The sequence below is a fragment of the Rhinolophus hipposideros genome (genome assembly GCF_964194185.1).
Source record: "Rhinolophus hipposideros genome assembly, chromosome: 15".
Classification (NCBI taxonomy): domain Eukaryota; kingdom Metazoa; phylum Chordata; class Mammalia; order Chiroptera; family Rhinolophidae; genus Rhinolophus; species Rhinolophus hipposideros.
In genome coordinates this window covers 50679644-50701617 of record NC_138061.1, presented here as the reverse complement: position 1 = coordinate 50701617, position 21974 = coordinate 50679644, and the positions used below count along the sequence as shown (strand labels likewise).

At 41.0% G+C, this 21974-nt stretch overlaps 4 protein-coding genes across 16 annotated transcripts in view; 3 read left to right on the top strand and 1 right to left on the bottom strand.

Annotated features, from left to right (window-relative positions):
• CFAP70 (cilia and flagella associated protein 70) overlaps positions 1–644 on the top strand; it is a 67500-nt gene extending 66856 nt beyond the window's left edge. For 3 of the 5 annotated variants that reach the window (XM_081074409.1, XM_081074408.1, XM_081074407.1), the window contains one exon: positions 342–643. In XM_081074409.1, coding sequence (XP_080930535.1) covers positions 342–422 — 81 coding nt within the window. In that variant the 3' untranslated portion in view covers positions 423–643. Of the gene's footprint in view, positions 1–341 lie in introns of all 5 variants that reach the window. The other 2 variants (XM_081074411.1, XM_081074406.1) reach the window with 1 other exon arrangement.
• Positions 645–1774: 1130 nt separating this feature from the next.
• MRPS16 (mitochondrial ribosomal protein S16) lies at positions 1775–5228 on the top strand. 2 transcript variants are annotated; one of them, XM_081074405.1, is made up of 4 exons: positions 1820–1987; positions 2461–2721; positions 3213–3351; positions 5155–5228. In XM_081074405.1, exons 1-3 carry the CDS (start codon positions 1975–1977, stop codon positions 3344–3346), a joined length of 408 nt encoding a protein of 135 aa, XP_080930531.1. In that variant the 5' UTR covers positions 1820–1974; the 3' UTR covers positions 3347–3351; positions 5155–5228. The 2 variants fall into 2 exon arrangements, with proteins under 2 accessions (XP_080930530.1, XP_080930531.1); XM_081074404.1 differs by lacking the exon at positions 5155–5228 and having other exon boundaries at positions 1775–1987; positions 3213–5115.
• On the top strand, positions 4922–10751 carry DNAJC9 (DnaJ heat shock protein family (Hsp40) member C9). The gene is made up of 8 exons (XM_081074403.1): positions 4922–5050; positions 5155–5228; positions 5365–5554; positions 5730–5941; positions 6116–6256; positions 6854–7108; positions 8946–9029; positions 9402–10751. The coding sequence occupies exons 4-8, from the start codon at positions 5762–5764 to the stop codon at positions 9519–9521; spliced, it is 780 nt and encodes a 259-aa protein (XP_080930529.1). The 5' UTR covers positions 4922–5050; positions 5155–5228; positions 5365–5554; positions 5730–5761; the 3' UTR covers positions 9522–10751.
• FAM149B1 (family with sequence similarity 149 member B1) overlaps positions 10060–21974 on the bottom strand; it is a 48085-nt gene continuing 36170 nt past the window's right edge. Inside the window, exons 9-15 of one of the 8 annotated variants that reach the window (XM_081074393.1) lie at positions 21762–21886; positions 20076–20182; positions 17713–17934; positions 15802–15925; positions 15440–15565; positions 12990–13065; positions 10060–11879 (exon numbers count right to left, since the gene is read on the bottom strand). In XM_081074393.1, coding sequence (XP_080930519.1) covers positions 11806–11879; positions 12990–13065; positions 15440–15565; positions 15802–15925; positions 17713–17934; positions 20076–20182; positions 21762–21886 — 854 coding nt within the window. In that variant the 3' untranslated portion in view covers positions 10060–11805. Of the gene's footprint in view, positions 11880–11993; positions 13066–15259; positions 15566–15801; positions 15926–17712; positions 17995–20075; positions 20183–21761; positions 21887–21974 lie in introns of those variants that run through there. The other 7 variants (XM_081074389.1, XM_081074390.1, XM_081074388.1 and 4 more) reach the window with 7 other exon arrangements.

Genomic DNA, 21974 nt, shown 5'->3' with positions numbered 1-21974 from the left:
TCATTTGCCAAATGGGAATAGTATTTATTACTCAAGATACATTGGGTGATAATGTGAATCTTTTAAAAATAAACTTTATTAAAAAATGTTACTTTATTAAAGTTATTTTATTAAAAAATGCACAAATTGTGAATGTTCAGACCACTTGATATATTTTTATAAAGTGAACATATCAATGTAACCAGCACAATGTTGAGGTCTTTTAATGGAGTTACCATGCAGTAGGGAATATTGCCAATTCCATTCCAAGGAACTATGTTCTTTAGCTGTGGCCCCACAAGTGAAGGGTCTCCACATAGATATATCAGGTCTGACATATCCCCTTCCTTCCTCTCTTGCAGCTGAAATTGAAAGATGAGGCTCTGCTTGCAGAGATCCACATGTTACAGGAGACCGTTGGCTTTGGCAATCCATCTTTCTAACATCCTTCCGGCTGAAGTATCTTCTGTTGGGGATTCTGAGAAATTAAACCGTAGATGCTTCACCATATGAGAGCTGGCGATGGAGAACAAAAAAGTCTTTACCATAAACAGAAACCCATTCATTTATTTCCATTGGCTGTCTCACTGGATGGCTATGTTACTGGTTGTTTTACTGGTTGACAGTAAAGTGGATGACAATACAAAATGGAAACAAGAGATTCAAAATTTGTCAGTGTGGTTCTGGGGCTAAGGAATACTGAGGGAAAGATAAGAATATAAATACATGTACATATATGTATATTTATAATTAAGATATAGTGGGTTCATTATTAGGGTTTCTGGAGAAAGCTAATCAGGATCACTCCTGGAGGAAGCCAACTGCTAAGGTCCGTGGCCAGGTTCACTCACTGGAACCTGGGAGTTAAGGCATTGTTTTCTAAGGTGGAACTAAAGGAAGAATGCTATGCAGGGTCCCTGTGTTAGGATAAAGAGCATGTTAATTGTGGCCAGGCCCTTTGGATCCAATGGTGAACAGAGAAGCCACACAGAGAGGTCTTTGCTCACAGTGGAGGTACTGACTCCCTCTAACCACGGGTATCTTACCCACGGGATCTAAAGCACAAGGGCTCCATGAAGAGCCCATCACCCTGTAACAGATGCAAAACTCACAACTGAGGATGTTCTTTTAGGGCTAAAGATGACAAAGGAACCATACTTCACTCCTGGCCTCCTGGATCACTGCACAGCAAAACCAGGAGTAAAGGCTCCTCCTCTATTTTTTAAAAGAGGATGTGGAGAGAATAGGAAGGAAGGTGAGCGGCATATTAGTAAACAGAAGAATAAACTAAACTCTACATCATTTATAGGCCTTTTCCTAGTCTCGGCCCTTAACTATACCCCTTTTATGAAGTCTTCCTGCTACACTAAATAAGTTATCGGGCTCGTCTTTTCTTCTTCCCCAGGACTGTGTAATGATCCCCCTAGTTATTCTGGTGTAACCTCTCAGTCTCCCCACTAGACTGTGAACTTCCTGCGGGATGGGACAGATCCCTTTCACCTCTGCGTTCTCAGCACTGCACCTTGGCCCTAACAAGTACTCAAAAAACGTTTGCTGTAAGGATGGATTTGTGGAGCACGTTAGCGCTTCTCTTAGCCGCTCCCGGGACACTCCCAATACTTCTCCCTCCACCAGGAGCTCACAGGCCAGTAGGGACCGGAACACCCACAGGATTCCGCAGGCACTGCCACTCCCTTTATACGCAAATTGCAGCGCGCCTCTATTGCTGCAGTTTAAGTAAAGTACGTTAAGTTTCGCCGTGTCGCGTTACGGGAAATGCAGGGGCGGAAAGGGCGGGGCGAGTGGACCGTGCGCTTCCGGCAATGAGGCGCTTGAGGTTGGCTTGCGTTGGGGTGAGGCCCGCTTTTCGGCAGGGTTGACCTGTCGCGTCCGTCCTCCGCCCCGCCCGAGGAGGTAGAGCTGATCCTCGCGGGCGGCGGGAAGCTCCGAGGCGCCGCAAGGTGCGCATGGGCCTCAGCGCACGCCGGCTGCACCATGGTCCAGCTCAGTGAGTGAGGGGCCCCGGGACACCACCCAGGAGGTCGCGGGGGCTGTGGGGCGTGTGGGGCCGTGTGGAGCAGGGATTCCCTAGGCCAGCTGGAGGCTACCCCAACCTGACACAGCCACACTGCCTTACGTTGAGTGTCCCCTCAGTGTTTCTCACTTAATCGTCCCTGAAACCCAGTGAGGTTAGTGGCATTCATTGGAGAGATGAAACAGCTGAGGGGTCATCTGGTCACAGCTAGTAAATGTCAAGCCTGTGCTGAGTGCAGTCGGGAATGAGGAGGAAGTTATTTCTCTGAATGGAGTGCATGAGAGGAGTTTTGCAAAGACTCTTTGCAAAGATGATATCTCAACCAGATTGACAAGAATTAATTGGAAATAAGGGCATTTCACTGGAGGAAGGAGATTGTTTCATCTACCTCATTTTGCCCATTTTGTGCCCTTGGTTCTTATGTCTTAACCACTATTTCTCTACAGCTACTGTCCTCTGCAAGGCCTACCGTGGAGGCCACTTAACCATTCGTCTGGCCCTGGGAGGCTGTACCAACCGGCCTTTCTATCGCATCGTGGCTGCTCATAACAAGTGTCCCAGGGATGGTCGTTTCGTGGAGCAGCTGGGCTCCTATGATCCACTGCCCAACAGTCATGGAGAGAAACTCGTTGCTCTCAATCTGGACCGGATCCGACATTGGATCGGCTGTGGAGCCCACCTCTCTAAACCTGTGGAAAAACTTCTGGGTAACTCGGCTGTAGCCATACTTCATTGAGGGAATTTTAAATTGAAGGCAATTCCAGGGTGTTGAGAATGAATGATTTTCATTTCCTCCAGGCTGCTCAGAACTGGAGTGAGAAGTGAAGTTGTGATCTAATTGCCATTTTAAATCTGGAGACCCCTTTTGTGGACTTCTTTATGAGACTTTTTGGGTGACGGGGATTTTATACTAAAAATAGGAGTAGTGGGTCTTGAATGGCCATCTGTCAGTTTATCTTTATTTCAAGTAAGGAAAATAGTGTTAGGAAGCTGACAACATCTGTTGTCTCCTTGCAGTGAATGGAGGGGAGGGAATTGGGGGAAGAGGTAAGACAGTTTGGCAAGTTAAGAGCATAGCCTGTTTTAAATCCATCCTCCAGGTCAGGTCTCTGTTAGACCTCAGTTCTGTGAGGCTGAGTTCCCAAGGAAACGTTTGCTTGTACTGTGTTATAATGAATGAAAATCCTGTTGCTTTTAGGTCTCTCTGGCTTTTTCCCTCTGCATCCCATGATGATCACAAATGCTGAGAGGCTGCGACGGAAACGGGCCCGTGAAGTCCTCTTAGCATCTCAGGAAACAGAAACAGAGGCTAAAGAAACAAAAGCGAACTGACTCCAGTGAGCATAGTAGTGGGAACAAGGTCAAAGTTCTCTTAAAACGCTTGTGCAGAGTTCCTAGTTTTGTTAGTTAGGGGCCAATAAATGGAGTTTTCTACGTCACCCATGCTCTTCTGGCCTGGCCTGGGCAGGGAGAGATTTATTCTTGTCTGATAGCGAGCTAGGTCTGGGAACTTAATAGCTTTTTCAGCCTTCGTGTGGTGAAACACAGTGGCTGTGAGACAGGTTTGACTTTTGGGTTGGGCCCTCGGTCTCTTAGACAACTTTTCAGTCTGTTGCCTTCCAAGATTTCCCTGTTTCAAAGCCCCAAACCACCATGTCCATGGCCCGTTCAAGTAATTCTTTTCTTAATTTATTGTCATCTCACCAGTTCAAGACACAGTTACTTTGCTTATTGTTTTTATAACTAGGTTTGTATTGCTTAACACATAATCTCGAATTTACAAAGGTAGATTTGTTACAAGTTTTTAGGCTGTAATAGTCTACTTTTAAGAATGAGAAACTGGGTGAAATCTAATATTGTAAAGTACCTACATACATTCTAGGCCCTTTATATGCAGGGTTATTTGTGAGAATAAGGTATGAAAGTAGGTAGGATTATTACCATTTTATAAATGGGTAAGTTGAGGCTCAGAGGTAGAAAGTTGCCCAAGGCCACAGTTTTAATATTGGTAGAGCTAAGATTCAGACCCCGATGTGCCTACCTGGAGAGCCCTTTCCAACATGTATTGTCTGTAGAAGGGAGTGGGGAATGAGCAAGGATGAGGGGCTTTTCAAATGTCCATTTAAAAAGTCAGTGATAGACTCAGGTTTAGATTATCATGAGTTTGGTAATATAAATGACTGGCTGTGACAAAAAAACCCCACAAAATACCACATTATCTGCTTCACTTAGGAGTCTACAAGCACAAGAGTGGATTAGATGGTTTTAGTGCACACTCTGGATAACACAGATTTCAAATTCTGTCTTAAGACTAGCATATAGGAGATTTGTAGAGGAGATTCTAAAGCCCTATCAATATACTAACTTATTCTCTGGGTTATATATTCTGAGAACAATTCACCTCAAATTCTGGTGTCATCAAGGCTCCCCAAGGGTTATTACTAGTTGGCCTCCACTTGCTTGGAGGAGATTTTGAAGGAAGGGTGGGCAGAGAGGAAATAACTTTACCTGGGTTTGAGCTTGGATATAGGAAAGAGAAATGCTTTGGAAATGGTAGGAACTCTGCAAGTTTAAAAGATACTACGCTGGAGAGTTTGAGGTCTTGGGAAGAGCTTTAATTGGTAGAGCAGGGGAGAATGTGATTCTGAAAAATACTGATCGGTGAGAGGAACTGATGTGAAATGGGTTAAGGTAAAGTATTTTGAGCTACTGAGTTTGCCAACTCAAGTATTTACTTTGTGCCCTTATCTGTCCTTAGTCTAAAATCTATATACACATATTTCCTGTATGAGCTCTTCTCCATGATTTCCAGAGTTTTCTCTAGCCTTAGCCTTTGGATCTCCAGGCACAGATTTCCTACCATGTCTTGGATGATTGTATCAGCCTGTCTTGTTACCACCTTCAAATCTAAGGTGCTAAAAATTCAGCTCTGCACTTTGGAAAGCGTTAACAACAGCAAAAAAGGCCTTTGCTTCAGCAGCTTGTATTTTTATTAAGATGAACGTTTGGGTCACGTCATCTCCACCAAAGTAGAAGGTGATTCACAGAAGAATGGAAATGATTCTGTAATAAATGTCAAATAAGAAATTTTGAAAGACTGGTATCGTGCTTTTTGTTTAATGTAGGCTTTTTTCTTGCAGGACTCAAGAGAAAGTACCTATCCAGCAGACCCACCCTGTAGGTTGCAAAATGACTTGGGCCTTACGAGCTGGAGGTACTTGTCAGGATCATCTCTGAAAAAGAATAAAATCTCTTTAACCATTGTTCTCTGGGGGAAAACAACATGTTTAGGAACCATGTGAAATTGCCAAATGCTGATGTTATGCTGTTGTTTACTTTTAAAAAACCAGCAATGTATAGGTTCAACCTAATATGGACATTCCATGTAACATTGAAAAATTTTCTGCTGGGATATTGGGGAGAAGCGAGGCGCCAGATTTCCAGGGTACAGCCAGGAGAGGGGTGGTGGCTACCGGGCTGATATCCCCCGCGGAAGGAGGTTCCCGCGCCAGGCGAGTCGGCACAGCCGCTCTGCTCCAGGTCAGTCCCGGCCGCTGACAGCCTTTCCACGCCCGGGTTTGCAGCCGCCGTAAAGCGCGGCGCCGGGGCCACGCCTCTTCCGCTCTCCTCGTGACGCAGGCGCCCTGGGCTTTTTGCGCGGGAAAAGGAAGCAGTTCGGAGCTGTAGTCGGTATCGCCGGGACGTGTTTTTCTAGAGGCCGCCTTTCGCTCTGCTCCTCTGCCAGCCATGGGGCTGCTGGAGCTGTGTGAGGAAGTGTTCGGCACCGCCGACCTTTACCGAGTGTTGGGCGTGCGGCGTGAGGCCTCCGACGGCGAGGTCCGACGCGGCTACCACAAGGTGTCCCTGCAGGTGCACCCGGACCGGGTGGGCGAGGGCGACAAGGAGGACGCCACCCGCCGCTTCCAGGTACGCCCATCCCTGCCCCACCGGCCGCCCGGGCTCCTCCGGGTCGCCTGGCCGAGGGGCCCCGCCCGGGTGGAGTTGTCACAACCCGGCCTGGCACGCTTTCTGATCTTTATTTTTCGTGTCGCGGTTGCAGTGAGAGGCAGGCAGGGGTGACTTTGGGTGCTCTTTCCGCAGATCCTTGGGAAAGTCTATTCCGTTCTGAGCGACAAAGAGCAGAGAGCGGTGTACGATGAGCAGGGAACCGTGGACGAGGATTCCGACGTGCTCAACCAGGAGCGGGACTGGGAAACGTACTGGAGGCTACTCTTTAAAAAGGTAGAGGACTCCGGAGGCTGGGACTTCTCGTTATTCATCAATAAGTGTTTATCGCGTGCCTCTAACGCCTCGCGTTTTGTGTTGTTGGGGAACGAGCAATTTCTCTTTGGCCTCGAAATATAAATACACAGGCGAATAATCCTCAGGAGATATATACTGTAATCTTGAGAAACAAATGTATTTAACCCTTAAGTTGAACCATGTGTGTACACACACACACACACAGTGAAATGGGTCTTCAATTACCTGTTGACGTAGAGTGATTGTACTGAAAAGGGGGGATTTAATTTATTACAAGATTTGCTTTATCTTGCAGATTTAAATGTAAGTCTTGAGTGTTTTTTCTGGTGTCTTCCCACCTTTGGAAACTTCACTTAAATTTTACTGGTCTGTAGTTTAGCAGTTATGAAAGTTGGACTAGGGAGAACTCTGGAAAAGTTTTTGGCATAGAAAATTTGTTTTTTTTTTGCAACAATTTCAATTCAAGAAGTTGTTGTATTTGGGGAGAAACATTTCAACACCTAAATCTAATTTTACTAGAGTATCTTTTATTTAAAATAAAATTGTCCAAGTTAAAACATAACGTCTCTTGTGTAGATATCTCTAGAAGACATTCAAGCTTTTGAAAAGACATACAAAGGTTCTGAAGAAGAGCTGGCTGATATTAAACAAGCCTATCTGGACTTCAAGGGGGACGTAGATCGGATCATGGAGTCTGTGCTGTGTGTGCAGTACACAGAAGAACCCAGGATAAGGAACATTATTCAACAAGCCATTGATGCTGGAGAGGTCCCATCCTATAAGGCCTTCGTCAAAGAATCAAAACAAAAGATGAATGCAAGGAAAAGGAGGGTAAGATTGTGAACGCTATTTATTATTTATATCTTGGCTGCTTCCAAAAAGAATTTGAGGATATTGACAAAAATGAAAATATAGACAATACTAAGGATAAGGATTAACTTGCTGTGTAGTTCTCATCTAATAAAATGAGCATACCAGTTCACCAAGAGAAACTTTTTTCCCTAGTATGTTGTGCTCAAGAGGATTTGTAGGTCATTTAAATAATATCATCTTAAAGTAACAGTGAAATATTCTTCATATGGGCCAATTCTTGTCGCTTCTTCAGGCATTTCTTGGGAGATAAAGTATTGGAGTCCAGATACATACGCTAGACAGTGGTTCTCACTTGGTTAAAGTGTGGGGAGAGGGCGACAGACTTTTTTTAAAAAATTATGTCCTGTTAAATAGATTCCTTTGCTTTTGCCCAAATTGATTGAGTTGGGCCCCGAATATACATTTTTTAAACAAATTATTTACTTTCTTTTTATGGTGTCTTTCCAAACACTTTGAGGAGCACTTTTGTGGAGAATCAAGGATTGAGGGCTTTACACCCATATTAAACTGTGGGATTGGTGGAGGTAGGGATGGTGGCAAGGGAAAGGAGCTTAAGGACAGCTGGGGTTCTGGGAGGGAGTAAATTCCAAGAAGCAAACATCTGCGCCGCTGATCTTTTAGGACAGATAGGTACTGCAGTAACCATTGCCTCAGCCTGGCTTTTATAATGGGAGTTCCATGGAGAGCTGACAGTGTAAGAGGTTAGATCTTTGCTGGGTACCTGAGCTGAATACCTTATTTTACATGGCTGAATTGGAAGTGGAGGTGGGTCTGCAGCTTTTAGATGCAAGATACACATAAGGGAAAGCTGACATATGTATTGAGTTGAGAGAAGTGGACTGTGTATTATCATCGTTTTGGTTCATAGGTTACATCTGCTTAAAATCAAGCTGAGTCTAAGATTGTTAGTAATGATTTTCTCAGGTGAAACTGAGCACAGCTGTATCCAGTAACAGGCTGTTAACTTGAGAAGCCACCCTAGAGTATGGGGGTGGGTGGCTGGCATAGTTTTGAGAGAGACTCCATCCAGTGAGCTAGGGGAGAGGGATACAGTATTAAAAGAGATAAATGGGATTTGAAGACTGAAAGTAGACAATGGAAACTGTGTTTATTGTAATTACGAGGTCCTAATGTGTCATAATTTTCAGTATTAATAGTATTTATTGCTATTTGGAAGATTCATTGGGGACTGGGGCCTTTTAATAGTCTTAGTTGTTGCCCTGAGGGAGAAAAAAAAAACAACTTAATAACCTTTCCCAAAGTATTCTTCTGGTATTTTGGCATCAGTGCCCTAGGAAAATTTGGCAAAAGAAGGTGGCTTTGAAATCAGTAAAGAAAGGTTAAAACAGAATTTATTAACATTTATTCTGACTCAGGGAATTTTAAACCAGGGTTGCTTTCAAGGCTGCTGCTAGTCACATGCAGTAAATTGGGTTTCCAGAGGAGGAATCTGAGGTACTTGTATTCTGGCAATATTTTTGAGAGCATTCTTAGCTAACTGGCCTTTCTTAGCTCTTCTAGCATTTTGTTTTCCTTTCTATCACCATGTGGTTTATTAATACCAAACTACTTGCTACCCCTAGCAAGGAGAAATGGGGAAAACTCAGAAATGCTTATTGGAATCAGAGGATATAATGCTTGCTCTCAGCATTTTTGCCTTTTCATGAATGACATGTAATTTTATCCTACATATAATCCTCAAATTGAAAGGGTCTTATAGATTTGGTTTGGGAAAAGGGTGTACTTTTAGCATTTGCTCGCTTGTCATGGAGTCTCATTTGAGTTTCTTTTTTAGGCTCAGGAAGAGGCTAAAGAAGCAGAAATAAGCAGGAAGGAGTTGGGACTTGAAGGAGTGGATAACTTGAAAGCAGTCATTCAGGTAAACTTGATAGGCTGTCTGAGAAGGTTGCTGCCATTTCTTTCATGTTCTGATTCCTACTGCTGATATTTCCTTTGGAGTGAGTATATGAATAGCACTGTCGGTATTTTGGTTTTCTTTTAAGACAATTCACACACCATGTATTCATCTTTTTAAAGTGTGCAATTCAGTGGTTTTTAGTATACATCAAGTTGTACAACCGTCAGCACTATCTAATTCCAGAACATTTCATCACCCTAAAGAAAAAAACCCCTTACCCATTAGCCTTCACTCCCCATTCTCCATTCCCACCAGCCCCTGGCAATCACTAAGTACTTTTGTCTCTGTGGATAGTCTTGTGTTTTGAAAGCTTGTGTTTTAACTCTCAAACAGAGCAGACAAAAGGATCGGCAAAAGGAAATGGACAGTTTTCTGGCTCAGATGGAAGCAAAGTACTGCAAACCTTCCAGTCGAGGAGGGAAAAAAACCGCTCTCAAGAAAGAAAAGAAATAATGGAATTTTTCTCTTCAAAAGTCCTTAGGTGTTAATTGGTGTCATTGTAGGCAAGATACAGTCAAAAGTTGATCCAACTCTTAAGTTGTCTTTCCTGCCTAAATCACTCAGATTGACAGTAAACCAGAATCTCTCAACCTGATCTTAGTATAGCCTAGAAATTCCCTGACATTCTGTGAAGTCCCCATTTGAAGGAATTTGGTGGTGATTGTTGAGGGAAGAGGAGGTTGGTATACTTCCTGACAGCACTTGCCTCTGTAGATATTCTGTACAAGAAACTCTATTTAGAATGCTGGTCTGTCCATACTTCCTTTACCAGTTGTCATTTTGTCACACAGGAGTGAGCTACAGCGTATTCGGAGTGATACACGTGTTTATTAGAACAGTTACTCTTCCTAGCTAGAATGCCTTCAGAACATGCTGGATGTCTTCCAAATACTTGATACTTTGTTCTTGGTCTTAATGTTCTTTTTGTTTTACTCAACCAGGTTTTGTACTCTTTGCTTGAAGTATAGGACAAACAGGCATTCTTTTACTTCAAGCATCTTTATAAGACTTCTACATGATGAAATAAACAAGTAAAAAAATGACTGCTAAGTTTTAAATGATCATTTAAAATGTGATCTAGAAAAAATATGGTGTTAAGATAGAGAAGAGAGAAGAAAAGTAGTCCTAGTCAGTGTTGTAGTAGGTAGCCTGGTTTAAGTAGTCTAAAGGGGTGTTGTAGTCTTGCCTGTAACTGCTGAATGTCATTAGGCAGGTCACTGAGTTTGTGGGAATTTGTCTTCTTATCTGGAAGTTTGGGTAAATGACTTCTTAGCGGCTCCTTGTGACTCTTAACTCCCTTAAAAGGCAAGCCATCTTGATCCAGTGGTTTATCATCCTGCACTCGCATTTGTGAGAACAGTACAGAGATTTTCACTTGTATTTAGTTGAATTGGTATGCATTAGAATATATAGAAGTTTTTAGGGACTGTTCAACTTAAAATCTTTGATTTGTAGACTAATACATTCAGTTCCACATGCATAAAATAAACCTGTTACTGAGTTGTATGTATCGTAATTTATCTGAGGTAAGTACATGACACGTTTTCAGTTTCTGATTGTAAACAGGTTAAAATATGCTCTTTAATTATTAAAAATATAATTTAATGCAGGTTGTTTGAAACATCTGTCTTCATATTGATAGCATTAGAACACTTTCCTGTAATAAAAAATTACCTCAATTTATGATCATTTGCATTTATCCATTCTCAGGGTTAACAGTAAGATCTAAAACCAGTATGATCATCAAAATTAAAGTTCAATGAAATTTAAATAAATTTAAGCCATAGTTAAAACCACTGCTGCGTTTATGAGTGCACTCAGAAAAAGATCCATGGTAAAATCAGAAAAATGTCAAAGTTCTCTTCTGCTCTTAGGTTATGTTCTTAATGTACTAATAGCCAGGGTTTCTGAAATTTTAAGGAATTGCATCTTGCTGGCTCACTAATAGAAAAATTCTATAAAGGTTTTAATTGACTTTGTTAGAACTGCAGGAGAAAACCTGGCAAGTTGAGTTTATTTGGAAAAATAAAGTACTTTAAGAAGAAAAGCAGCATAACCTGATATCAAGCAGGCATTGTGAAGTTGAGCTGTCCTACCTGGAAAAAAATATCCATTATGATTTATTACATATGTTACTTTACACCAGTGTTCAACATTTATGTCTTCAGTTGCTCACCCCTTCATATTTGTCTGTGGGATTGGACATCTACAGAGAAAGCTTTAGGAATGATACCTATTTGATGAGTAGCTCAAGAGTTTTGACAGTACTATCTCCTAAAAATGACTTAAAGCTGAGTATAACTCTACATAAATTAATACAAGCACATCTATTGCAAAACCAGGATGAGTTAATGTTATTAATCATTTGCTGCTTTTTGTGTATGTACAGTCTCATAGAATCCTATAATAATTGAACTGATCATTGCTAACAGACAACAAGAGCAGTGATTTGGGGGTAATTATTCATTTGTTACGTCCCTGGGTACAAACTTGACTGTCCAATGGAATAGGTTAACTTATGCTGAAAGAAAACAGTAAGTGGAGATAGAAACAGTACCCATGTAATCTTTGGCAGATACTCTTGTTTTCTCGGTCAGTTGTACCAAAATAACTCTTCATGAAGATAGTTTCAAGTTGTTTCTCGTATACAAGCTCTGCATCACAGAATGAGTGAACACTGATTCGTAAAATCTTCCCACGTGTTCCCTGCAGCCTAACGCAGGTTCCTCTCTTTTGTCTATGGTCCCTGCCTGGTTCTAGAGACTGGTCCACTTCTGCTTTGAGATTTTGTAGATGGATGTAACTGAGGACCTGTCCAACAAAAATGACATCATAGAGTAACATTAGTAGACATTCTAGATTTGGTAATCTCAAATTCATATCTAAAGGCTTTTTCACTCTAATAATCAGTTGGACTTTACATTTGGAGAGGGGGACTAAGTAATAAAGTATATATTTACCGAGGCAGTAAAAATCTTGCATGTTTTAAATAAAAACAAAAATAAGATATGAAAGCAGTAACCTAGTTATAGAGAAGAGCCCACTAATTGAAAAGGACTGAAATGTCTGTTTCACTTAATGTTGCGCTAGTTATACCTGACCATCAAACATGGCTGAAAGTCATAACTAGCTCAGAGTCAGGATTTCTTCTCTATGAGGACTGATCCAAGAGCAGAATCCACTGAAAGCATTCAAAAATTTCCAAACTGTAACTAGGAACTAAATAAAACAATTCACTTGGACTGTAAAGTAGGGTTGGAGGCAGATTAATTTCATATGTACTTGCTGATTAATCCTTTTTACAGGAAACATGTCAATTGCCCGGAACTTGTACTAAATTTCACCTATAACAATAAGAATGACCCTCATGATGGTGAGGAGACCATTATAGGAAGAGTTAAGATATCCTTAATTAAATTCTCTCTTATCGCTCTTACGAAAATAGAAGATATAGAATATAACTTAGAAATCAAAAAAGTAAGTGGGATAGAATCAGACTTGATGTATCTTAATGTTTTAGAATTTCTTTTGTCTTGCCTTGGCCTAGCAGGTTAACTGACCAAAGCAGTTTAAAGCCATGTGGATTTTGCCTACATAACAACACTAATGCAGTGTTTAAATGTTATGAAAATGACTTAGTTGGCTGAAATTTTTTAGATTTAAAAAAAGTACTGTTTACTTTGCCTGAGTGGTGAGAGGTTAATTTACATATGAGAAAACATCTGGAAGTTTTTGGCTCTGAATAGTAGAGCTCTATTTATTATATCCCATCTTCCAAAATGAATTTGAGGTGATTTACAAAGATGTAGGAAAACAAAATAAAACGTGGAGGAGGGAAAACTAAGCACAGAAATGAAAAATAAGACAAAGGTAGAATCTTAACATAGCCACATATAGTAAAATAAAGAGCCATGGCCCCACCTGTCCCTGTAGGTCCCCTACCAGGTCGGGCCTGATGTGGATACTCAGCGCATGAATGACAATACTGGGTGTCTGGCTGAAAAATAGAAAAGATGAGACACTTTTTACAATGCAGTGTCTCCCAAAGGATAATATGTTAAGTTTACAAGGGAGAAAAATACTTGAAATTGGATAACACTGTATATGGCATCACCCGTCAATCCAGCTTTTTCAACAGCACTGAAACACCTGTGACTACTTCCATACTTGAACTGTAACTCTCAATATGAAACTCAGACATTTCAAAATCACCTCAAGGAATTTAAAAAATTTTAAGATATGCCTCAAATATTAAAATGGAGAATATCAATAATAGAGCTGTCGTCATCTCGCTGGTGCTTCTGGAATAAAAACCATCACTCAGTTCCCTGTCAGAGCACTAGAATTGAGATTTCAGGAATTTTTTTCTGGTGAAGCCCCATGTTTTAGATCAGGGTCAGCAAACTTCTTAGTTGTAAAGAGCAGGATAGTAAGTATTTTATGCTTTGTGGTACATACTGCCATTGTTGTAACTACTCAACTCTGCTATTGTCATGAAAAGCAGACAGCACATAAATGAGTGTGCTGGCTCTGCCCTAATAAAACTTTATTTACAAAAATAGGTAGTAAGCCAAGTGGTCCATGAACCGTAGTTTGCTGAGTCCTACTGTAGATGAGAACACCAAGGAACAGAGTGCTAGTCTGGCAGTGCCAGGCCAGGGCCCAGCTCTAGAGCTCTTAGTTACATTGAGCTACTAGCTCCTCTCTTTTCATGACAGCAAATTGGAGAGAAATGGCTAAGGTAAGACATGTTTACTCACTGTTACAAAATGTGAAAAAGAAGAAACTTTGAAATGTGTTTTTCCCCCCCGTTTTGGGTGAATCTTGCGCTAACTGAGGCCTCTTGAGGTCTGTTGGGTTAGTGTACCCCCTAAATTTATGTCTGCCTGGATCACGAGAATGCGGCTTTATTTGGAAATAGTATCTGTGCAGATGTAATCAAGTTAAGATGACTCATGCTGGAGTAAGGTGAGTTCTAAATTCAGTGACTGGTATCCTTTATAAGAGGGATTCAGACACAGGGAAGAATGCCGTGTGAAGATAGAGGCAGAATTGCAGTGATGCAGCGGCAAGCCAAGGAATTGCTGGCAACCACCAGAAGCTAGGAAGAGGTGAGCAAGGATTCTTCCCTAGAGTCTGTAGAGGGAACATGGCTCTGCTTGATGCCTTGATTTTGGACTTCTAAGCTCTGGAACAGAGAATAAATTTCTATTGTTTTAAGCTACCCAGTTTGTGGTGATTTTTTACGGCAGCCTAGGAAACCAATACAGTGTCCCATTCATTTATTATTCTCACTATTCTAGTGGGGAAAGATCCTATGGTGCTTTAGGCTGTAACAGGTCAAGAGTTCTTTAGGAGTTGGGCTAAGTGGGCTGCAAACACCATCACCCTGAAAACTCGTAGAGGTTGTGCAGCCCGATTCCTGGGCACTAAGTGTGGTCCCATTCACTTCCCAGGCTCTCCAAGCCGTTGCCACAAAGCAAAATGAGGTTGGGCTGAACTGCTGGCCTACAATTGGGCAAGGTCAGTGCAGGACCTTGAATCTCCCAACCAGGTTTTGTCTATCACTTGGTTAAAAGTAAAGGGGCTAGTAATTTCATTTGTACGTGAAATGGTAAGGCAGTGTCAGCATCTCAAACAAAATGAAATTCCTAACTCGCCCATCCACCAACCAGTCCACATCATAATCTGATACTACTGTTGGTATAACTCCATGAGAGCAGCATTAGAGAATGAAGTTATGCTGATCTGATATGCACTGGGGTTTAACGTTTTGTTTTGTTTTCTTAGTCTCAGAAATATCTAAACTTTACATTGTTTAGAATTTGTAATTTATGTATAAGGCATTTTGTGTGTGTTAATGTGCTGCTGAGTCGGCTCCAACTCCTGGGGACCCTGTGACTGAGTGCTGTCCGCCATGTCCTGTCCTCTGCAGCCCTGCTCAGCTCCTGTAGACTCACGCCTGTGCTCCTTTTATGGCGTCAGTCCATCTCATATGAGGTCTTCCTCTTTCCTGCTGCCTTCTATTTTTCCCAGCATTACTGTCTTTTCCAAAGAACCCTGCCTTATGATGTGCCTGAAGTAGGACAGCTTCAGTTTTGTCATTCTTGCCTCCAGTGACGTTTCAGGCTTAATTTGCATTTTACCTTATTCTTTCTACAAGTTAAAAGAATGAATAGCAGAGACCAGTTAGCATTTCAACAAAATGTACTTAAAACACGATTTTTATTGTTAGAACTTCAATTTTTATATTTAAAGTTCATTAAGACACTATGTAAAGTCTAAGTCTACCAAACTAGTTTTTTTTCTTTCCCTTCCCACTCTCCCCTTTGCCCCCCAACTATCAGAACAGAGGAAATATGTCACTCTACCAAAAATGACTGAGTTGTGTTGGGTCTGGAGAAAAAGTCAGGTAAAAGGAGCCTCTCCTGGGGCTGCTGATGGTTAGGCTCATCTACCACCGCACTTCGAGCTCGATTGGTATTGCCATGGCTTTTCTGTGGAGACAGGATTACAGAACAGGTAAAACAATTTGTACTGGGAGCCGTGCGTGTCCTATATCAACCCTTGCAGGTATGGTAACTGCAGGCCAAGCACCTCCAATTCCATTGTCAGAAATAGAATTCAGTATGTAATTTTGACAAAGTATAAATGAAGACCTGAGCACAGATCCTGCAGAGTTACTGTCCGGGAAGTTTTATAAGCACATGGGAAGGCCATAGGAAAGACATACCGTTTGTCTTTGTGGCCTCACAGTGCTCAGGTGTTCCACTTCAGCTGTGCCAATAGGTGGCAGCAGGTTATTTCGACTCAGGGGCATTGGTGAGGGAGAAGAGAACGAGTCGGCCACCACCGGGCTGCAGATCCCACCAGTGAACATCAAGCCATGAGAACAATTATAACAATACAAGCAAACTGATTAGAATCAAATAAATGAAGCAGATGAGCTTAATATCATGCACAGAAAGCCTAAAGCTGCCTAAGTTTTTAAGTAAAGAGCTCTCAAAGGATTTTGGAAAACTAGAGTTTCTGGTTTTTTCATAATACTGTGTTTCCCTGAAAATAAGACCTAGCCGGACAGTCAGTTCTAATGCGTCATTTGGAGCAAACATTAATATAAGACCTGGTTTCATTTTGCTATAATATTGTGAGACCCTGTCTTTTATTAATTTTTGCTCCAAAAGAGGCACTAGAGCTAATTGTCCAGCTAGGTCTTATTTTCGGGGAAACATGGTATGTTATGATCTTTGTTGAAACTATCCTGGACACACAGCAGAAGTTGACCCTTTCTCACAGAGAACTGGCATAAAACAATTTTCCCTACCTGGTGCTGCACTTCTCTACCAGTAGTGAATTTGTAATTTCACATTTGATGGAATTCTCCGGTTCTGGACCTTCTGGTTGTCCTTTTCACTAAAAACTATAATTCCCATGTAAAGTCCCTAAACTTTCATTTTATTCCATTGAATTTGGAGCAGTTTGCAGTACTACTACTCATACTCAAAATAGTAAATGAAACTGAATGATATTTTCATGTCCCAGAAGAAACAAAGCGACTTACTTTTCTACTTTGAAAAAAGAACTGTCAGAAGGGATGTGAGATGGATTATACATCTAGACCACTCATCCCCAAATGAATGAATCTATAGCTGTATAGGTATAGAGAGAGCTACATCAACATTATACAGTGAGCAGGTGAGGTGAAGCCGTGTCCTGACAAAGATTTTTGCTGCCTTTGGATATCTCTTTTAGTGAGTCTCTTGGGATACATTATAACAAATTGGAAAATCAAAATCATGAAATAACATGCTGAGAGAGAAGTATAGTGATGTGCTTAATTTAGAAGCTGAACTGAAAAGTTATGGCCTTATTATCTTATACCCTTGATCATAGTTTTAGATATCAACCATCCTAAGATTTTCTTAATTATTTTTTCAGTTACAGTTGCCATTCAGTATTATATTAGTTTCAGATGTACAGCATAGTGGTTAGACATTTATATAATTTATGCAGTGATTCCCGATAAGTCTAGTACCCACCTGGCACTATATACCTAGTTGTTGCAACATTATTGACTATATTCCCTGTGCTGTACTTTACATCCTTGTGACTAGCTTGTCATCTTAAGATGTTTTGTAAATCAATTAGTGAAAGAACTTTACTTTAAAAATTGGCTTCTGGGTTATTGTACAGTGGGGCTCAGAGTGTCTAGTGAATGAAGGGTGGGGAAAAAGGAAGATAATGTGTTTATTCTTATTTCCTAAGAAGTGCTAAGGGATATTTTTCCTGGTATATGAACAACTTCTCTGAGGTTTATGAAGTTTTCATTGTCAATGGAATAAACAGTTCCCAATGGTACAGAAAAATATTAAACGAGAATTAACTTATTTTGGGATGAATTTCACTGAGCATGTTCCCACTAAGGAAAATGCCTGAAGTATTCTAGCCAACAGTACTGTATTTAACTGAAATTTAAATTCATTTTTTTCTGTATTGGATTTAAACCAGGGTGCAATCCATCATAAGAATATGTAATGATTAATTTCTAGGTATATATTTCAATTTTATATCTAAATTCATTTTCTATGTAAAATTCTTAATTAGCTTTAACACAGTTTCTAGAAATTCTACTTTTGAAACCTACAGTCGGGATCCTCTGAGGATTTCTTCCACAGGTCTTGGCGTTCCGGAGCGTGAATGGCTTGTGCTGATGGGATGGAGGGTACGTGGTGGGGGGTTGCGTCTCCTGGTGGGCTGCACTGTATATGACAGAGATGATGTACAAAGCTCCAGGGCTCGATGTGACCAATTTCGGGTTGAAAGGATGGAACTGGACCTAGGCCTTAGTAGCTTGTCATCAAGATCTCTAGTGTCCAAATCAGAAATCCATAGTGAAATCAAGATTGCTCTGTACCGGGAGACAGGCCTCAAAAGGGTAAAAAGCCTTAGACTATAAAATATATTCAAGGTAGAAAACAAAAGTAAAAACCATTCAATAAGTAACCTGCTTTCCAGAAGTTATGTAATCTAGCTCAGGCATGGGAACGTGTCCTTAAAAGAAGGACATCTCAGTCATACACATAATTTACTAGAATGGAGATTTGATGAATCAAGTCCCTCATTCACCTGCCACCCCAGTCACTTCTTCAGTTACCAGTGAAGGCTAAGCTGAAGGGTACCTTCTCTGAAGTATTTCCCAAAAGTTTGCCTCAGACTGAGATTCCTACCATATTTGAGGCATTCTTTTGTGCTGAAGGAATGTCACCAGAAAGACCGAATTGAAAGGCAGATATTGCTCATTGGGAGGAGTGTGGCCCCAGCGTGGCTCCCACTCCAGAGATTAAAATGCTGAGCTCTTTGGAGACTGCAAGGGTAGGGGTTTGGGTTCCCTGGAAAACTGGGAGCAGCAAAGAATCCCGAGCCCTGGGCTGCTAGGGCAGTAGGATCACAGCAGTTCCTCATTTGCATAAACAGCTGTGAAACAGAATTGATGTGTGCACTCTGATAAATAAAACACCTTACCCAAACAGTAGCTTAAACTCTATCCTACAGCTTCAGGGGTTTTTTTGCTTTTGTTTTTTAAGCAGAATGAGAGAATGTCTGGCTCTATTGTTAGGCACCTAAGAGGCAGTATTTGCACAATGAAATGAAGGGAAAGTGAAAGCATAAAGCTCTGCCATGGGCTCTTTGGCTTTCAGCAAGTTCCTCAACCTTTCAGGAAAGGTTGGTGTCCTTAGGTGCAAAATGTACCTCAGTGTTTGGAGGACTTGGAAGGGAAAATGCCCGTCAAGGGACAGGGCCTTGAGCATTACGAGATCTTTCTGGAATTCCCGCCTCATTCACTCATGCATTTTCTTTACTTATAGAAGGTTTAGGCCTTAGCTACTATATGCTAATCTTTATTTTGCCCTCTGGACTACTCATTCATAATTCTGGATTCACCCCTAGCCAAATGACTTCCAGATCAACTGCCAAATCTGACCTCTTCCCTATTTCCCACAAGATGGCCCATCATTGTAAACACAACACACCCCAAACCAAGCTCATCTTCCCCCTGCCCCAAAACGCTTCCCTGGAGTTTGAAATCTCAGAGTTGACTGTTATTCCTCTATTTTTATAGAATTTGATTTATTTTATAATATCTCCTAATATATTTCATTCCTTTCTCATCCTGTGCTACAACTTGAGTGCAGATCCTTAAAAGCTCATGCTTGAATTCCTGCATTAGATTCCTCACCTTCAGTTCCTCCTGCTTCATTCCAATCTGTGCTCTACTGCTGTGAAATCTGTCTTTCAACTTCCTGATCTAAATATATGTGCTCCCCAACTGAAACTCATACGTTGCTGGTGGGAATGTAAAATGGTACAATTACTTTGGAAAACTGTATGGCAGTTTCACGTCTAGATAATGGTCTAAGAAAATGAGACCGTTGGTCCACAAAAAAAGACCTGTGCAAAAATATTTATCGCAGCTTTATGCATAACTGCCCTAACCTGGAAGCAGACTAAGTGTTCATTAACAGAAGAATGGATAAACAAATTGTATATGCTTGGAATAGAATGCTACTTGGCAATAAGAGAAGGTAGCATGCAACAACATGAATGGATCTCAGAAACATGGCATTTAGTACCCTCCACAGTCTGGTCCCAACCTTCATTAATTTCATAGTCTCTTTCCCACTAATCAGACCATGGTCTATTTTAATTCTAAAAGATTTTCGTCAATAATCTTTAGTTGGAAGCATTAAAGTTCTGACCTATCTCCTAGTCTACCATAGCAAAACAGGTCTTTCTCTTCTACTTTGCATTTGGGAAAAGGTCTCCAAACCTTTCCCCACACCATTTCTCCTACCTAGAGTAGCCTTGTTGCTCTTCTCCTTAGATGTTTTCACTCCCTACACGTCTGTGATTGCTTGGTAGCTACTCAATACATGCATATTAATTGACTTTCCTTTTATTTCTCAGTGATCTACTTCATTTAGTCTATTAAAATTTTATACTTCTTACAGGAGTTTGTCCATTAGGGAGAGATTTCTTGGCTGTAGAGGCATCCCATGAACCAAGAGACCATTCACATTTGGCTGATGACCACTTGCTGCTTGACAGAAACTCATCTACATGTTAAAAGAAGATGTTACTCATTATTGCTTGGTGATACCTGCTCAGTTTCCCAACTTTGCCAAAAGTCATTATTTCCAAATTAGGTCATTTATACATTTTTCTCTTATGCCTTAACTTTTGTAATATCTTGGCCAATAGCTCAGCTGGGGCCTCAAGTTCAGTGTCAAGATGACAGGGTCATAGTCCTTTCTTCTCCTTTCCTAAATGACAGCAGGTGGGGGAAGCCTGATCAGCCTAGATGAAAGCACTTAGCCACTGTCACAGGGGAGAGAGGACCTTTATTATTATTTGCATTAGAAAAGAAACCCTAAAAACAACAACAACAAAAATTAATCTCTTTTACCATCACACAGTCCTACATTATACACAAACTAATCTTTCTCCTTCACTACCGCTGGAGTAGTCAGCTCTCAGTGATAACCTAACTTCCGAATACTGTTTGTGAGAAGGAGTTAATCTTGCTCTCATGTTAGCAGGATTTAATCTGACTTGCACTGACATGCCACCTCAGGGTCCTGTTTCTGTTCTCTCTCAGGTCATCGTTTTGGCCATCTCCTTTACCATGCATTTTCCTCCTACTTTCTCTGAAGAAATGTGGATTAACACTTCTTCCTTTTATCATTAACAACCAGAACCATTTAACTTAACTAACTGTTCAGGGCTTAGGTTTCCTACATCATAGCCAAACCAGTTCAACATGTACAAGTTTTTTTTATTACAACCAAAGGAACATTAGTACACCTAGTTCATCCTTTAATGTGATAAGGCCTTGCTGACTGTATTTTTAAGAAAATCTTTGTATAAATCCAGCTGTATGCTATCTGGCGAGTATACCAACAAAACAAATACTAGATCTGGTAGTAAAACCCAGATGAGCATGACCCAAGGATTAGAGTCCCTTTTCTTTTTCTCCCTCCCCACCACACTCCAACCCCAAGTCTTGTCACAGGTAACACTGGGAAACTATCATGTAGGAACTGGTACTACATAAGTCATTACACAGGGATGAGACCAGGCTCATCAGCAGGCTCATCAATCTTCCGCAAAAAATAGCCATCTTTATGCTTGTCTATAGATTGAGACCGTTTCTCCTCTGTCCTGTAAAATTGCCTTTTACACCTGGGTTATCAGTATCGAACATCCAAAAGGCAAAAATGTCAACAAATTCAAATATTAATAAAACAAAAACCAGGGAGGCAGAGATAAAAGAAAAAAGAAGGAGGGAGTCAAAAAGAAATTCAAAGGACGGAATGTTAAGATCATAAAAAATCTGAGATTTGGTCCCTCTTTTCATCATATCCTTCATTCTTCCCAGAACAGAATTAGACTGACCACATAGTTGATTCTAGATTACACAGTTTATAGATTACTGAGAATAACTGATCAACCCTAATTTGCTATTAATTTTTTAAATATGTCAATACATAGAGTAACCGGCTTTTTGTGACAAAACACGTAACAACAACAAAATACAGTCAAATAATACAATTAAGACAAATAATACTGAGCAAATTTCCTCTGGCAAGAACAGCCCTAGGTCCTCCTGTATATTCATTCCCCTGTGGGCCTTACCGGATTTGAGGTGACGGACAGCACCTTAGACTGTGGCACTCGAGGTAAGATCAAAGGTTGTGGTTCACTCAGCACACAGGGGCTTCCTGAAGCTAATCTGGTGATTTCAACATTACTCTCATCATCTGAGCAAAGGAACAGAATCTGTTACCCATGAATATCTCCAGACCCACAGCAACAGTATTGCGACAGAAAATCTCCCCTGAGAATTCA

What these genes read in the sequence shown, in the direction of transcription:
- MRPS16 (XM_081074405.1), top strand. An exon ending in ACCTGTGGAAAAACTTCTGG is followed by an intron (nt 2,722 to 3,212) that starts GTAACTCGGCTG and finishes TGTTGCTTTTAG; the next exon opens with GTCTCTCTGGCTTTTTCCCT.
- DNAJC9 (XM_081074403.1), top strand. Translation starts at nt 5,762, where the DNA reads ATGGGGCTGCTGGAGCTGTGTGAGGAAGTGTTCGGCACCGCCGACCTT. An exon ending in GGAGGCTACTCTTTAAAAAG is followed by an intron (nt 6,257 to 6,853) that starts GTAGAGGACTCC and finishes TCTCTTGTGTAG; the next exon opens with ATATCTCTAGAAGACATTCA. An exon ending in TGAATGCAAGGAAAAGGAGG is followed by an intron (nt 7,109 to 8,945) that starts GTAAGATTGTGA and finishes TTTCTTTTTTAG; the next exon opens with GCTCAGGAAGAGGCTAAAGA.